General features: G+C 55.0%; 1 protein-coding gene across 2 annotated transcripts in view; it reads right to left on the reverse strand.

Annotated features, from left to right (window-relative positions):
* The window catches only part of CRYGN (crystallin gamma N), a 23226-nt gene continuing 5629 nt past the window's right edge, over nucleotides 1-17597 (reverse strand). The window contains exons 1-4 of one of the 2 annotated variants that reach the window (XM_024754542.1): nucleotides 8110-8347; nucleotides 5823-6071; nucleotides 3984-4129; nucleotides 2-503 (exon numbers count right to left, since the gene is read on the reverse strand). In XM_024754542.1, coding sequence (XP_024610310.1) covers nucleotides 368-503; nucleotides 3984-4129; nucleotides 5823-6071; nucleotides 8110-8130 — 552 coding nt within the window. In that variant the 5' untranslated portion in view covers nucleotides 8131-8347 and the 3' untranslated portion in view covers nucleotides 2-367. Of the gene's footprint in view, nucleotides 504-3983; nucleotides 4130-5822; nucleotides 6072-8109; nucleotides 8348-17597 lie in introns of those variants that run through there. The other variant, XM_024754543.1, reaches the window with a different exon arrangement.

Here is a 17597-nt window from a genome sequence, read left to right on the forward strand (position 1 = left end):
TGCTCTGGGACCCGAGGTGGTGACTCCCCACGTAGGACGTTGGCTTTTCACGTGTGAAGTGACAGGATTGAACTCCATGACCTACAGGTCCTTTCCAGCCCTAATGCTCCCCCAGCGGGTGCCTCGCAACGTCCCCCTCCACCCTTCCTGGTCGGTCCCTCCCACGCCGGGGGGTCCTGCCAGCCCCTTGCCCAGGGCCTGGGGGCCCCCCGCCCGGCTGTCCCTTGGTCACGGAGGGCAGAGGAGTCACTCAGCGCTTGGCTTTTATGACGTTTATTTCCCACGGTCCGAGTGCCGGGCGGGCTGGGGGGACTGTCCCTCTCTCCGGGCCGCTCCTGGTCGCAGCCAGACACCGGCGGGCGGGCGGTTAGAAGAAGTTGGCCACCCGGCGGAGGGACTGGACGCGCGCGCTCTGGGCCTCCCAGTCGGAGAAGCTGCGGAAGTCGCCCCGCTCCACCAGGTACATGCGGCCGCGGTAGTTGGGCTCCTCGTACAGGACCCACCTAGGCCAGAGGGCGGCGGAGGTCAGGGGCCCGGTGCTGAGCATGGCAGGGCCCGGCCGCTCCTGTCCTGGCACCACAGCCGCGCGTGCCCTCCTTCCCCGCAGCCGCCGCCCCGCGCCCCTCCGCCCCGGGCCAGCCTTTCACGCCCGTGACCCCATCCCCGTTCTTGGCTTATTTCTCCCCCCACCTCCCGACCATCCTTTCACTGCCCCGTGTGTCCGGGCCAGTGCTCGGTGAGACACTTTGCACCCAGGGGTGCTCTGTTGACATTTGAAACTGACCAGTCCAGAATGTTCATCACAAGGGCCAGGAGTGGTTCCAGGATGCACGTCCGCTCTCATCCTCCCACTCCCCCGCCCACACACCCCACTCCTTCCTGCTCCTGAAAAGGGCTGTTTGCACAGACAGCACCCAGCACGCGGCAGGGGGCCTGGCACAGAATGGGAACTGATTACTATTCATTCGTTCCATCGTTCAGCAAGTGTGCTCCTGGGTCCACGTGTGCGCCCAGCCCTGCTTCAGGCCCTGGCGAGTCTCACATCAGTCAGACCACAGGTTCCTGCGGTGGGGTGAGGGCTGAGGGAGGCAGCTGCACGGATGAGGGATCCTTTCCCTCCCCATCACAGCTCCCAGCTCCAGGGCAGCTGCTAACAGGCCGGGGAGCAGAGACTGGCGACAAGGACACGGACTGGTCTAGGAGCACCTATGGCTGGGCTCTGGGCCAGGGCAGGAGAGAACAGGGCCGCTCATCACCAGAGGCTATGGGGCTGCAGGTAATCGGGAAGGTTTCTCTCTTGGAAGGGGCAGTGGGGGGATGGGGCCCCCCGAAAGTCGTCTCTGCCTGCGGACCGGAGGGCAGGGGGTGTGATCTGAGGAGAGGCCTCCGGACACGTGGGGAGCATGGCTGTCGCAGCCCCGTCCCTCCACTGTCCCTGAGACAAGCAGGCAGCTGGGAGGGCCGGGGGATCCCCCCTCCACTGAGCTGGGCTCTGGAGCCTGTGCTGAGGGGCGAGGGGGCGGCGGCGGGGAGCACGGCGGGCCTCAAAGCCAACTTGGTCCACACCCACTCTGTCCAGGGCGGCCCTCTCCACCTCACTCTGGCCTCTTTCTCTTTGACCACTGATAGAACACAGCGTTTTTCTCTGTCAGTCACGGACGAGCTGGGGGCCTTGGGAAGCAAAGCAGGCCTCAGTCTCCAGGCCCCCGACAAAGGGGCTACACACCCAGGTCTGGCTGCTGGGGTCCCTTCCGGCCCAGGCCATGGGGTGCTCTGACCTAAGGGTTCTTGTCCATGGACCCCAAGCACTCTGGTGCTGAAGGAGGTTTCTCCCCAGGAGACACAGCCTCAGAATCTGTGAGCCCATCCAGCACAAGGCCAGCTGCCGCTCACCTGCCACCGCAGTCCCTCTCCTCCCCCGTCCCAACCCCACATCCGGAGCCTGGTACAGTCCGCTGAGGGTCAGGGGTCGGGCATGAGAGAGAGGTGGAGAGTGGGAGTGAGTGGGGAGCACTAGGCAGGCCGGGCCCAGTCTGGCCTCTCCCCACCCCTTGCCCCGCCGGCCTCCCCGTGCCCACCGCATCCCCACCCCTGCCCATGACCTCCCCACACTCCCGCGCATATGCTGAGGCCGGGGCCTGAGGCACCTCCAAGGGAGTCAGCCCCTCCCTCCCTCCCTGGAGGAGCTGGGAAAGACCCCCAGCAGTGTCCTGGGCTGCCCTGGAGCATATGGGCGTCCCCAAAAGGAAGAAGAGGAAGGGACCAGCTAGGCCTCTGCAGGAACCCCTCACCCTCCCCTGCTTCCTGCCGTGGGAGGGAGGGGCACGCCGTCCGCCATCGGCACCAGGACTGCACCCTTGGGAAGTGGGCCTCGAGATACTGGCACATCTCTTCCAGGTGCCCCTCAGGACACGGGTCTGTGGGGACAGGCCATTCCTGAGCGACTTGGGACCCAAAGAAAATGGCTCCTGGCAGGTAGGAGGTGTGGGGAGACCCACCTTGCACCCCCAACCTCAGATTCCCGGAAAGCCCTCGAAGGAGGTCACGCCCACACCAGGGGACCCTGGGGGGCACCACTGGGCAGCTTTTCCTTGCCAACGGCTTACATTTTTTTTTTACAAGTTAAAGTCACAGGAGGCCAAGGATGAGGGCTCCATGGGGAGCGGAGCAGAGCCCGGGTCCAGACGTGGGACCCACTGCAGGCAGTGCCCCGCGGAGTCCTCGCCCCTCTGAGCACCATCTCCGCTTAGGTGAAGTGGGGGGTGAAGTCCCTACAGTCAAATCTTAGCTCCTACCTTCCTGTCTTTTTCTCTAAACAAGCCCCTGGGGTCCCGGGGGTGGCTGGAGGGGGACTGGGCCTCGGGGCTCAGGACACCTTCTACACAAAGGTACGACTCTGGCCTCACAAGACACAACTTAGCCAGCAAATGGTCGCTTTGGAATTCTATCCCCGGATTCCCAGGTGCCATCAACTGAGGGCAAACCTGGAATTTCTGAAAGGCCTTTGGGTCAGGGGCCCAGGGCCCAGCAGCCAACATCTGATCTCGCAGGGGAAGGTGGGGAGTTCTTCCTCCAGCTCAGCCACGTCTTCCTTCAGTCCCTCCCACGACCACTCGCTTGCACCCTGATCCCGTGCCTCAGAAACACAGACAGCAAAGGGCTCCCGTAGCTGCTGAGAGAAGAGCCAGGCTCCTGGGATGCACGTTTCAGGGCTCTTCTCCTGGGACATGGGGCTGAGATCTGGGGAGACACCCAGCTCTAGATCAGGGACAGTCTGACTTGAAGCCAAAGGCCTGGCTGCAATCCCAGTGGGGCCACTCTCAGCGGGGTGGGGTAACTTTCTGGGTCTCAGCTTGCTTCTCTGTAAAATGGGGAAACGCTCTCCACCCAGCTGGGCAGATGGGGTGTGAGCAGGGGCTGTGAAACTGGCACAAAGGGGTGCACAATGGGCGTTCAGATGCCCTTGGCTGGTGGAAGGAACCAGGTGTGTAGGAGTTGACGGAAGCACAGGGTTCTGACGGCTCTCTTGGGCTAGGGCGGACGAGCCCCCCTGGGCCTGGGGAAAAGCCTCCCAGCCACTCTCCATCCCCCAGAAATGAGCCACTGTGACATCATCTCCCCGGGAGGCCAGCGTGGCAGGGCTGGGCGTGTGGTAGGAGAGGTCCAGTTCGGAGTAAATAATGGGTGAGCATGTGAGCAGGGCCACCCTTGCCAGAGCAGACTTCTCCCAGCTCGAGAAAACCAAAGCGCAGTCCATGAGCTCAGCCTAGTCATAGAAAACGGCTAGGGCTGCAAAGTACCCTCCTGCCATCGAGGGGGACCTTTGGGGACCTGCGTCCCCTCACCATGGCCTTCCTGGGCCAGGGGGACAGATGGGGGAGGGAAAAGGTCTCTGGGCAGGGGACAGGCTGCCCCCCTGCTGGGGCCTGATCCAGCCCGGCAGGCGGGGAACTGTGGTCAGCGGCCACGCGGGTTCTACTCACGCGCCGTCCCCGTACACCTTGATGGCGTTGACCCAGTTCTTGGCCCAGCCCTGACTCTGAAGGAAGGGACAGTCGTCCTTGAACTCCAGGCACTGGCCCGTGAAGTTGCAGCCCTCGAAGATTTCTAGGCGGAAATGCTCCCCATGCTGTGGGCCCCCCACAAGTGGAGGAAGGAAAGAGGGTGAACAGTGGTGACGTTTCCCGTCATAAACAGGAGCCCGTGTGGGCAGGAGCTTGGACCCACCCAGCACCCAGGGCACCTGTGAGTTCCTGGGCTGGGGGGCCGGTGAGTACCCCGACCTCAACGCACACCCCTCAGACCAGAACTGCCGCTCATTCTTGCGTATGAGATTTGGTTGGATGAAAGGGGTCTATTAGTTTAAAAAGATTCAGAGCCCCTGAACCAGTCCAGTCGCTTCGTTCTTCAACTGCAGAACCCAAGGTCCAGAGAGGGCCAGACCTCCTGGGACAGCGGCCGCCCTCGGACCGGCCCGGGCCACTGGGCTTCCTCCTGCCCCAGACATACCACCGCATTCCTCTGCCCTTCACCCCCTCCTGGGCCACAGGCCACTGGCAGCCTTTAAATGATAATATTTTACAAACTGTAATAGAACGTTTATTAAAACACGAAGCCAAAAATCTAAAACAAATAACAGGGATCTCATTTGCTGAAATCCCTGCTGGCTCCCTGGGACGAGGACATACATCTCCCCATAAGATTCCCCGTATTTCCAAAGACCGAGGTGGGCCGGCTCCCCACGGGCTCTGGCGCCGGCGGGGGCTGGGTCTGCGCCACAGCTGGCCCCAAGGACAGCTCTTACGAGAACAGCATTCGAAAGATACCCAGGGTAGTTTTCATACAAATAGTATTATGCAAGATCCAGGGCCAGCCATGTTAATTCTTTTTTCCAAATGTCCGTGACCTGGTGGAAATCTTAAGAAAGCATTCTTACAATTTGAGAGGCCAACGCCCAGCTGGTTTTGCAACCCGTGTAGAAAAGAGAGGGGTTTCCACACAGGAGGCCCCTCCCCTGGGGGTCCTCAGATGTCCGTCCAGGAGAGGGTCCTCCTGCAGACACAGGGCCGAGACTCTCTGATGAGTTGTGCACCCCTGGTCTCGGGGACCAGCCATTTCCCACCCTAGCTTCCGGGGCTCACAGAAGGTCAGTTAGGACTTTTAAGATGGAAAAATCCTAAGGAATGGGAATGCCCAGTCTCAAACCCGATACCCTGAGGGCAACTTCGCCATGGGGGAGTGACACCTCTCATTGGCTCTCCCACACGTACTGGGCGGCCCTGTGAAAAGGCAGCCACCTGCTGGCTCCTGCCCCCCAATTCCCGCTGCCTGGCCAGTGATACCTAAGCTTCCTCCGTCGGCCACTCCATTGAAGGCTCCTGGAAAGCGCTAGAAGATGACCTGCTTGGGTGGATGCACCAGGACCACATCAGCCTTACTTTAGCTGAATGCTCCCCCATCTGGTTGCAGATCCAAATCTCTCACGTTTTCAATAGTATTTTAAGTGGAAAACTCAGCAAGATTTTGGCATCAGAAATTGAAAGTGGTTTCCTGATACATGGCTGAAAATGCAGGAATGAAAACTCCCAGGGGCTTTCCTATTGCGTCCCCACGCACGGGAGTGGCTGGGTCTGTGTGGGGACATCTCTCGGGCTTAAAGATCTCACGGTCTCATCCGTTCCTAAAGCTGGGAGGGCCCTGCTCCCCCCACCCCCACCCCCAGATTACTCATCCCACGTCTAACCAGGCCTAACTGGGCCCTGGGTCACTCCAGCAGGAACCGCCCCCATCCCGGCCAAGTGGAGTGGCCCAGGCCCACTCACCATTCCAACAGGCCGACAGGAGCCCATGTGGTCGTTGTGTCTGTTCCAGAGGTAGAAGTCGGGGTAGTCGCCGTGCTCCAGGACGAACTGCTGGCCCCGGAAGTCGGGGTGATCGAAGCAGACCCAGGCCCCACTCTCCACACGGACAGAGTTCACCCGGTTCATAAAGCCTCGGTCTTGGAAGTTGTCACAGTCCCCGAAGACCTCCAGCTTCCGCCCCATGAAGTGCTTGCCCTCATAGAGAGTAATCTAGAAAGGCCAGGTTAGAGGACCCAGGAGTCAGGGGCTTCTCTCCTGTGGCCCAACATCCAGCACTGAACCCCAATTCCCAGGCCCTGGAGCCCCGACCTGCAGCATGCAGTAGGCGCTCAACACTGCCTGTTGCCTGGGTGAGAGAATGCCTGGATGGCGGGTTGAGGTCAGACCCAGCACCCGGCTCGCCCCACCCCAGGAGACCACGGTTGAACAGACGGATCTCAGAAGATATGAGGGGACAGGGATTTCCCCTTTGTCCAGGGGCCCGTTTGAAAACAGGGTCTTTTCAAACTCCCACTGCATTTTTTAAACTCAATTTTTGTTTATTGTTAAAACATAACATCCAACGAAATGTTTCAAAAGAAAACACTTCACCTACAATCCTATAACCGAATATTCACTTTCCAGAAAGTCAGGTTTCCGAGACTGGGCCCCTTAACAGGAGATATTGAATCCAACGAGCCAAGTCAGGGCCTGGCACGGGATTAAAGGCTCAAAAGAGGGCTTTTTCAATGTAACCCCGTCCCTTTGTGTCCTAGGCCCCTCCTCTGGGTGACATGCATGTGTCAGACCTGGAGCTTTCTAACCCAGCGGTCAGTTCAGACACTGTGTCCTATGGTGATGTAGCACTGATGGGTAGTCCCTGTTCCCAAACTAAACATGAACCAGATGGTAACTAGACTTGCTGTGGTGATCATTTGATAATGTATAAAAAAATATACAATGTTATACACCTGAAACTAATAAAGTCTTGTTAGTCAACTGTACTTCAATAAAAACAGAACTGCAGAGGAACCAAAAATTCCAACTCTCAGTGACTCTTTGGGTTTCAAGAATTGTGCTCCAGGGCTTCCCTGGTGGTGCAGTGGTTGAGAGTCCGCCTGCCGATGCAGGGGACACGGGTTCGTGCCCCGGTCCGGGAGGATCCCACATGCCGCGGAGCGGCTGGGCCCGTGAGCCATGGCAGCTGAGCCTGCGCGTCCGGAGCCTGTGCTCCGCAACGGGAGAGGCCACAGCGGTGAGAGGCCCGCGTACCGCAAAAAAAAAAAAAAAAAAAAAAAAAGAATTGTGCTCCTAGAAGGGCCCTGGTAAAGTAATGTTGCCTGGGGCCCAGTAACTGTGGTCATGATGAACGTGTACTGTCACTGATGGTAGAACTGCTCCTCTGGGCCCCTCGCAGTTAGGCGAGGCCAGATGCTTTGGCCAAAGGGATGTGTGTGGACGTGGAAGCTTTGAACACCACGCACCACTTCTCGCCTCTCCCTTTCCCTCTGCTGCACAGAGGAGGGTGTGCAGACCACAGTGGAGGTGAGCTCTCGGGTTTGTCGCTGAGGCATAACCCAGCCCCTGCAGACAGATACAGTAACGCTCTCACCCACTAACCTTGAATGTAGCCCCTGGAAACCAAAGGCAGTCTCAGCTTAGCTAGAATAGGGAGCCAGGGAAGGGGGTAGAGATCCAAACTTGCCACTCTTCCTGCACAAGGCAGGTCTGATGGAGGGCTCCCCCCGCCCCCAGATATTCAAGGACAACTGGTCACCCACAGGGTTCGAAGGTCCCTCAAATTTCAACATTTTGCAGAGAACCTGCCCCAAGTGCCCCTGAGCAGATCCTGAGGAAGGAGGAGCCACGTTTGAACAGCCTCAGGCAAAGAAGCGGGGCCCAAGGGCTGCAGGGCAAGTCGAGGATCCCCACTCCAACCCCAGCACCCCTTAGGTCTGAGCACCGTCCCTGCGCCGGGCTCTGGGGCAGGGGCTTGGCGCCGCAGAGCCAGTGCTGGAGACACTGGGTGGAAGAACTCCCCACCCACATCACAGAGGCCCTCAGCCGGGGCCAGGCACCCCGTTTTGTTCAGAAATTTAGCCCACTCTGCTCCGGGTTGTCAGATGCAAAGGGCATCAAGCGGGTTGGCCGCCCCTGTCCCCGGCCCCCATCCTCAGCACAAGAGCAATGAGGGCGGGTGTCTGGCTGGGCCCCTGCGGTCACCCTGGGCGGCGGCTGACGGACGCGAGAGGTTAGAGTGGGCACTCACCTTCCCCGAGCGCTGCGCCATGGTGCGCCTCGTGCGCGGTCCCTCCGGCCCGAGGGGGGCCCCAGATATAGCGGGCGGCGCCCTGCTGGCTCAGCGCCGCCCCGACAAAAGATTTGCTGGGCCGGCGCGTTAGTGCTGTCGGGCGTGCTAAGCCCGCGAGGGGCCGCCCGGCCCGTGGGACCCAACCCGTCCCCCGCCCCCGCCCGGGGGTCTCCCTGGTGCTATCGCGCCCGCGAGGCTAGCCAGCCCCGAAGGCCTCCTATCTCGCCGGCCCTGCTGAGTCAGGACTGGTGGGTCCCGCCCCGCCCCCCGACGCCTCTGCCCTGGGGTGGGGTTCCTCAGGCTCCCCTCGCCCTCCCTCCTCCGCACAGAGCCTTACCAGACCTCCCGCCGCGCGCTCTCCCACCCGGGGACCCAGGCTCACATTGCTACTGAGTTCGCTTTCTCTTCGAGTGAAGAAGGATGGACCCCTGCTCCAGAGGGCAAAGAAGACAGCCCCTGCCCGCCCCCCTGACCGCTGCTCTTGTCTATCCCAAGTTTGTGTACCCTACCCACAGGGAGGCCAGACAAACCGAAATGTTGGAGCTCGGCACAGAGGAGGGTTTCTTGCAAGGGGCATGAAAGGAGAACCGGCTGGCTCACGCTCAAAAGGCTGCAACTCCCTGCTGGGCTTCAGGGAAGGTTTTTTTATAGGCAGGGTGAGGGAGGGGAGTTGCAGGGTGTGAAGTGGTCCGGCTCCCGCACAAGTCTCTGCTTGGCTGACAGTGAGGTAGTGGGGCGGTGTCAGGTGCGGTAGAGTGCGGTGGTGTCACAGGGGTTAACGTGATCAATCAATCGCCAGGCTCCAGTAGGCCTGGGGGCTACGTGCTCATGGTCATCAAGTAGTTAACTTCTTCCATTTGGTGGGGATTTTAGCATCTGTAAAACAACTCAGGAAGTGTGCATCAGATACTGTTATCTAGGTACTTCAGGGAGGAACTAAGGATTCTGTGACCGCCACATGGCTGATTTACCGTTCAAATTCTTACCAGTTCTCCTGGCCCCACTGCTCTATCACTACATGTTCACATCCTTCCACTCATTAATTCTTGAGCCAGGCTTTTGTGACTCAGGGGAGGCCTGGGAGACTACAGCTTTTCTACAGACAAGAGTCAGGGAGAGACATGCGGGGGAGGGGTCTGTCAGGAAGGTCCAATAGGGTCCTGCTCTGTTACACTTCGGTCTTAGCTCCCAGCCCCACCTTAAATTTTCTGCTCCAGCAGCACCCTGGGCTGCCCCTACATCTCTATGCCAGGCTGTGGTCCTGCAGACTCCACTTCTGCTGTTTTGCCCCCCAGAATGCTGTCCCTCTACCTCTGCCCCTCTCTGCCCAGTCCGTGCTCACCCTTGATGCGTTGAGGTGTCACCCGCCCCGACTCAAACCCCACTCGCCGGTGGGCCACAGTGCTCTGCACCCAGACCACCCTGGACGGCAAGGACGGGTTTACAGAAACACGCAGCCTCACCCCAGCGTGGGACTTTCTCAGGGCACAGATGTTCTTGGCACGTAACAGAGGCTCAAAGATTGTTTGTGGAATGAACAGAGTCAACACTGAGGCCACAAGATGCGCACCCCCAAATTGCCGGGGGGATGAGACGTGCACGCGGAGAACAATGCAGGGCTGTTAGCTGGGGCAAGGGGCCAACCCTGAGCTCGAAGGAGAGAGAGCTCATCCAAGCCATGGTGACCCCAGGGGGCTTCACAGAGGACAGGGCAGAGAGGACGCGGGTGCGGGGAGCAGTCTGAGCTGTTTTTAGGAAAGAAGATTTTTATCACCGTTTCACGGATGAGACACTTCAGGTCCAGGAAAAGGAGGTCATGGACTGTGGAGGCACAGGGGTGACCTTGTCCCTGCTCTGGGAGGCTGGCACATGTCGTGCAGACACTACCACCTGCATGTCACCCTTGCATCCAAGGACAGGCCTGCCAGGGGGCCTGGCCTGACTGCCATCCCCACGGGCATCCACACTGGCCAAACCACACATTCTAACGTTTGCTTCTGGACATGGGCCCTGCTGGGGAAATGGAATTCAAAACAAAATCTCCCAACCCAGAGAGCCTGTCCATATAGGTTGAGGAGAGAGAACAGTCGTATTACTGACTAAGCATTAAACCAAGAGACGATGCGTCCCAGGCAATCTGCTACAGTGACTGCAGGGACAGAGAAGGCTCAGCCTTTCAGAGTCAGGCAGACATACTCATTATGTACATGTTCTCAAGATATAATTTTCTCGTATCTTTATGCCCAGATACGAGAAAATTAGGCTTTGCAGTTCAGAGTAAGGTGATAGCTGAAGTTAAGCCCCTCTCCTCCCAGGAAACTGGGAGGTGGGACATTATGTTTCAAACAGATAGCTCCCAGCTGCTAGAGGAAACCTTCAGAGTATTAGATTGGCAAGAGGTTTCTTTAGCCATTAAAAAGGTGCACGTAACACACCACTGTAAAGCAATTATACTCCAATAAAGATGTTAAAAAAAAAATGGTGCCCATACATGTGAAAAAGACAAAGAAATTCTGGAAGAAAAAGGGGAAGGGGAGTCTCTTCCCTTGTATTCACCTGGGAAAATTAAGCCCCTTATTATTTTTTTAAATATAGGCTTTATTTTTCAGAGCAGTTTTAGGTTCATAGCAAAATTGAATAAAAGTATAGAAGGTTCCCATACCCTCCCCACCTCCACGTATACCGTCTCCCCCACCATGAGCACCCCACCCAGACGGTGCGCTTCTTGCAGCTGATGAGCCTATACTGACACAGCGCTATCACCCGAAGTCCACAGTTTACATTACAGTTCACTCTTGCTGTCGAGTTTTGACAACTGTATAATGACATGTATCCATCATTATAGCACCATATATGTACATACAGAGTATTTTCATCGCCCGAAAAATCCTCTGTGCTCTGCCTATTCATCCCTCTCCCCCCGCCCCAACCCCGGGCAACCACTGATCCTTTCACTGTCTCCATAGTTTTGCCTCGTCCAGAACGTCATCTAGTTGGAATCGTACAGTCTGTGGTCTTTTCAGATTGGCTTCTTTTAATGAGTAATATGCCTTTGCATTTCCTCTACGTCTTTTCATGGCCTGATAGCTCACTTCCTTTTAGCACGGAGTAATACTTCATTGTTTGACTGCGTCACAGTTTATCCACTGACCTACTGAACGACATCTTGATTGCTTCCAAGTTATGGCAATTATGAATAAAGCCGCTATAAACATTCATGTGCAGGTTTTTGCATGGAGATCAGTTTTCAGCTCCTTTGGGTAAATATCAGCAGTATGCATCCAGCGAGTCTGGATCATATGGTTAAGAGTATGTTGAATTTTGAAGAGACTACCCAACTGTCTTCTAGAGCGGCTGCACTGCTTGCATTCCTGCCAGCGACGAATGCGAGCTCCCGCTACTCCGCACCGATCTTGCCAGCACTTGGTGGTGTCAGTGTTTTGGATTTTAGCCATTCTGCTAGGTGTGTAGTGGGATCTCATTATTTTCAGAGTGTCTTCTCTTTAATTTGTATTTGCCATTACTATGCCAGGGCCCACAGACAATGCACACAGGGGATGTGGGCAGAATTCAAAACAGAGCAGTGATCTGGGGTATTTTCTGCAAAGAATACTGAAAAATGACCAGTCACAGGCCTCAGAGAATTGGTAAAAAATGAACCTGTCGATAAGATTTCTGCAATTTTAACCTCTATTCCCCATTCGCAATGCAACACCTCAATTCTCACTCAGGATTTTCATTAATAAGGAGGTCAGGTCTGCCAAGACTCACATGATCTATGTGTGCCTGAGAAGAGCTCCTCTCCTAAATAGCTATCAATACATACATATACAAATACAAGACTGGCAAAACCTCACCAGTAGGGACTCATTTCTTTGAGTGAATCATCTTCAAAGCATGAGATCTTAAGATCTTAAGCCACATATGACAGCTAGTTGGGGACAAAATACTGGGGGAATGGGCTCAGCATAAGTATGGTGACAGTGGAAGGAGAAGGCTGAGGGTGCTACCTTGATTTTTAGAAAATCTCAATAACATGCAAACTTAAAAGCTCTCAGTAGCTGCTCAGTGTCAGAAAGTTGCAAAATGTGTGCCGATTCAGTGCCCACCTGCCTGCCTCCATCCTCCTGCCTCTTGCTTTTGTCAAGTCTCTCTCCCTTTTGGGCAATTTAGAGCATAGAGAGCTCTAGAGAATAAGGAACAATGACACACCCACTACCCAGGTTTGTCAAATATTAATGTGTTGCCATGTTTATGTCAGGTTGATTTATTTTCTTTAAAGAAAGAAGTCATCAGAAGCTTTTCCTCCCCACATATACCCACTACCCTGATTTCTGTGTTTATTATTTCTTTGCATGTTTTCACATCTTTACTGTCTATTTGTATACAGGGAAATAATACACATTTTTGTGTTTATTATTTCTTTGCATGTTTTCACATCTTTACTGTCTATTTGTATACAGGGAAATAATACACATTTTTGTGTTTATTATTTCTTTGCATGTTTTCACATCTTTACTGTCTATTTGTATACAGGGAAATAATACACATTTTTACAATGTGGCAATATTGTATATGCATCCTTCTGCAATTTGTTATTTTGTTGTTAGTGACCCCAGTCTCTGAAACGGTGAATGAATAACTCTTGGAAAAGACCCTCAGAAAACTAAGTAAAATCTCCCATCTAGTTAGTAAATTGCATGCTGGGAAAATTCAGTGTATATTAAAATCAGGCAAAGAATACTGTCTTTTTTTTTTTTTTTTTTTCTTTTGGCTGCACCACAAGGCTGGTCAGATCTTACTTCTCCAACCAGGGATTGAACCCCTGCAGTGGAAGCACGGAGTCCTAACCACTGGACCACCAGGGAATTCTGCGTTTATGGGTGAAACTGTGGGACAATTGCTCATTGCATGTTGCAGGGTATCAAGTATCCTTGGGTCCTGCCTACTGAAGGCTACCCTTCCTCTGTCATTCTGACAAATGGAAACACCTTCAAATTTCCAAAAGATCCCAGGGGCCAATCTCGCCCCCTTTGGGGTCCACACCTTTAGTAAAACTGGGAAGCATGAACACACCTTCAACTCCACAGGATGAAGCAAAAGCCCCCCAGACCCGTGCATTTGTGTTCAGCTTCTCAACGTCGTCCATACGTACATCATGCTTGCTCTGCTGTTTACTGCTTACTCATATCCTTTGCTCATTTATCCCGAGTCCTTCCTGACTGATGTGTGTGTGTTAACCTGTTATCTATTCCTTTGTGGTATGTCTATTAGTCTGTTCCTTTGCTTTTGTGTCATCTGTTCCTTTGTTGTGTCCGTGTGTGTTTTAACCTGTAATCTAACCTATTATCTGAAGACCTTTCCCAGTTTGTGGCTTCAACCACTGGACTGGGACCCATTTTTATTGGACAGGGAGGGAGGGAACACCTTTAGCCAGAATCTGTGCCCTGTCTGTGGACTAGCCGGGACCTCAGCCTTCTGGGTTGAGGGGTGAAAACATCCTCTGGCTTGCTCAGTGTGAGGTCCCACGGACCAGGGGTCCCCTGCTCTGCCCGAGTTCAAATCCACTTCTAGGAGATGATGATAAGACATCTCCCTCCCAAAAGAGGGGCCAGAGGTCTCCAAGGGGGAACATTGGATTGGGGTAGGGAAGAAAAGGGTGGTAGTGCAAAGGCTGGACGCGTGGGTCCTGGAAAGAATCCCCTTGTCCCCCATATCCTATCCTCAAATACTGTGCCGCTTAGGTAAGTGAAAGGCGCTGAAGCCTGACCCCTAGAGGTGGTTACAGTAACTACACCTCCCCCTCCCTCCCAGGGAAACTGCTAAGGGCCGGGTAGTGGGAAGACATCGAATTATAATAAATTCAAAAATGGGGACAGTAGTAATGACTCTCATAGCGTTTACGCAGTAAGGCACCAACGAAGACTTATTATATCATTTAATTTTCTCAACAATCTTAAGAGGTAGGTATTATTACCCCCATTTCATAGATGTGGAAAGTGAGGCACAGAGTGAATAAGCAACATGCCCAAGGTCACACAAGTAAGCAGTGGAGCTGGGATTTGAATCCAGAATCCATGCCCTCAACCCCTACAGATGCACAATTTTAATATTCCTTCAGCGTTTGGATGCCCAGCTGGTCTATTCCTGTTCTTGTTTCGGACTTTGCTCCTCCAGTTCTCCCTCCTTCACCTAAGTCTTCAACATTTCCTGATCTAATGCCTCAAAGGCCAAGAATATGCCCATCCTTTAAAAACTCCCCCTCAAATGCAAATTCAAAGCACAACGAGACATCACTATATCTCGTTAGAATGGCAGAAATTTAAAGAGACAACCAATTATAAGTCTTGGTGAGGATGCAGGGCAGGTGGACACTCCTGAGCTGCCGGCAGGGATGTAAAACCCTGCGGCCACTTGCAGAAACATATTTTTATAAAGTTAAGATACACCTACCGTGCGACCTGGTGTTTACCCACGAGCAATGAGAACATTCGCCGAAGACTAGCCCACGTTGCTCACAGCGGCTCACTCCTGATAACACCAGCGTGGAAGCGCCAGGCCTCCTTCAACAGATAAAGAAATCACAGTTCACCCAGACAGGGGAACATCCCTCAGCAGGAAAAAGGGACAAACTACTGATACGCATAGAAAAGCAAAGAAAACAGCAAAGAAAAGTCTCAAAAACATTACGCTGGGCTGAAGGAGGCAGACAGAAAAGACTGCGCATTGGATGATTCTATTTGAAATGTGGACAAGGTAGAACAAATCTTCGGTGATGGGCAGCAGGTAGGAGAGTGCATGGTCCAGAAGTATGTAAATTATTATTGTGTGTAAATTATACCTAAAAAATAACAACTGTATTAAAACAGCCCCCTTTCATCCCAACACTGCAACCCTCTCTTATATTTTCATTCGTCACCTGCCACAAAAATAATCCACTCCCTCTGGCTTCAGAAACCGCCCTCTTCCCCACCAAGGAAAACTGTCCTCTCAAAGGGGGACCCACCTCACCCCAGGGGCTGGACCGAAGGGGTGGTACCGTGCCTCTCCACGTAGTAGGGACACCAGTGATCGTCTGGAAATTCACCTGCACTTCCCTCCCACTTCAGGCCCACCCTCACACACCTCCTCCTTCTACAGCCTCTCCCCAGGGGGTAGCTGCCCCCATGACCCCCAAGTCATGATCTCCAGCCCAGACTACTCTGCTGAGCTCCATGGCTGAGGACCCAACTGCCTCCCGGGCACCTCCGCCCACCCAGATGCCGCGGTCCTTCAAGGTCAAGATGTTTAAAACCTGATCCATCTTCTTCCTCTGAAACCCACTCCATGCCCTGCCCAACGACCCGAGTCCTGAACCTGGCTGCCACCTGCAACCTCTCCTCCCTCTGTGTCACCCTTACCCCAAGAGCCTCAGGGCCCTGCAGACCTGGCTTCCCCCTCCCCACTTCTCCAACCTCACTGTCTCTCTCTGCCCCTCAGTACCGGCCAGGGTGGCCCCCACAAGAGTGAGGGTGACGTGGGAAGATCCAACAGGATTCACGCAGCCTGGCTGTTACAGACGGATCCCGGCCCACGAGGAACTAGTTATGTGGCTACTGCTGTCCAAGGGGAGAAGCGTTGGTCCCCTCTTGTTCATTAGCGCAGATGGATGTCACCACAGGGGATGTCCTGGCCACTTGGGACGGGAGAGGGCTGGTGTCTGCTCCGTCCCGGGCAGAGGGCAGCTTGTGTTGTCTCTCCCTGTGTCACCCGCCACTGTCCCCCCGGAGCAGGGCTCACGTGTCCCGAGATCCACAAGCCCTGGGCCTGCTGTGACGGCAGGAAGGAGCACCCCACCAAGTCACACCCACTTTGGTCTTGGCTTTTGGCCCAGAGTCCCAGTCGCCTAAGCTGGGAGAGGGACAGAGAAACTCCTCCTCTATAGCCCTGCTATGAGGCTTCAAGAGCAGGGGAAAGTGAGCAGTTAGGGCCTGGCTGCGATCTCCATTCTCCTCCTTTTTCTTTCCATTTTTTTTTTCTTTTTTGAAAAGTAATTAACTTATTTTTTGGCTGCGTTGGGTCTTCGTTGCTGCACGCGGGCTTTCTCTAGTTGTGGCGAGCGGGGGCTACTTTTCGTTGTGGTGCGTGGGCCTCTCATTGCCGTGGCTTCTCTTGTGCAGCACGGGCTCTAGGTGCGCGGTCTCCAGTAGTTGTGGCTTGCGGGCTCAGTAGTTGTGGCTTGCAGGCTCTAGAGCGCAGGCTCAGTAGCTGTGGTGCACGGGCTTAGGTGCTCCGCGGCATGTGGGATCTTCCTGGACCAGGGCGCGAACACGTGTCCCCTGCATTGGCAGGTGGGTTCTTAACCACTGTGCGACCAGGGAAGCCCCGTTAGTGCTTTATATATGGTTAGATATTTTGACTACGGATTCAATTCCTTTAACACTTACAGTTCTGTTTGGGCGTTTTATTTTTTCTCGAGTCATTATTGGTTATTTATAGTCTTCCATTCCATTGACCATCCATCGAAGTTTTCGGATTTACTGGCATATAGATGTTCACAGTGTCCGTTTAAAAATTTTAAATGTTCTTATCTGCTGTGGTACCCTTTTTCCACTGCTAATATTCGAATCCGAGTTTATGGAACATTTGCATGTGGCCCTCGGTCCCTTCCCTATGTGTTGAATCTGAGTCCCCCGCCCCTAACCTGCTTCCCGTCCGGCGACCCCGCCCTCCCAGGGCTGCCCTCATCTGAGAGGGGGAAACGCTAAGAGGAGGCCAGCCTCCGGGCGCCCTTTCCCGGCTTCCCAAGACTGGAGTGTGTTCCCATTGTGGGAAGAGTTGCTGCTGTCCACTTTCCCTCAATAGACAGCATCGCCAGGCTGGGCTGGGGGTGAGGTGGGAGTCGAGAAGTTTAAGCAGCAGATGCTCTCCTCCGTGGTTCCTTCTGTTTCCTTGGCCTCCCTCACCGCATCCCAGAAAAGGAAGCCGGGGCGCCCATCAGCAGATCAGTCTTCTCTAAACAGTTTTCACCGGGCTTCTCTCCGCTCAGGAAACTCATCACAGAGCCGCCAGTAGACAGAGGGATGGAATTGCATCTTCCCTGAGAGGCCAGAACCGGCTCCGGGCGCCTGGTGACTCTTAGCACCTCGAGGGGGTGGGGAGCCCACCGGCCAGGCAGCACTGGCGCCTCCGGAAAGGTAACACAGGAGCTGTTGGTGGCCAGTCACCCATCAGGGGCGGGTGGCGGGACGGGCAGGGAGCCTGCGAGGAAGATGCAGCCCGCCTCGCCCTCGGCGCCGGGATCTGGGGGAGAGAGCAAGGGCCGACCTCATCGCGGGGGGCCGTGGCGCGTGCGCGTGGACTTGGGGGCCGGGACAACCGCGTGGCATCTCTCACACCCCCTTCCTTGCGGAGCTCTGAGATGTTAACACGCGGAGCACCGGGCCTCCCCCTCCCCCCGCCGACCG

This window comes from Neophocaena asiaeorientalis, unplaced genomic scaffold (assembly GCF_003031525.2).
Source record: "Neophocaena asiaeorientalis asiaeorientalis breed wild unplaced genomic scaffold, Neophocaena_asiaeorientalis_V1.1 scaffold407, whole genome shotgun sequence".
Taxonomy (NCBI): domain Eukaryota; kingdom Metazoa; phylum Chordata; class Mammalia; order Artiodactyla; family Phocoenidae; genus Neophocaena; species Neophocaena asiaeorientalis.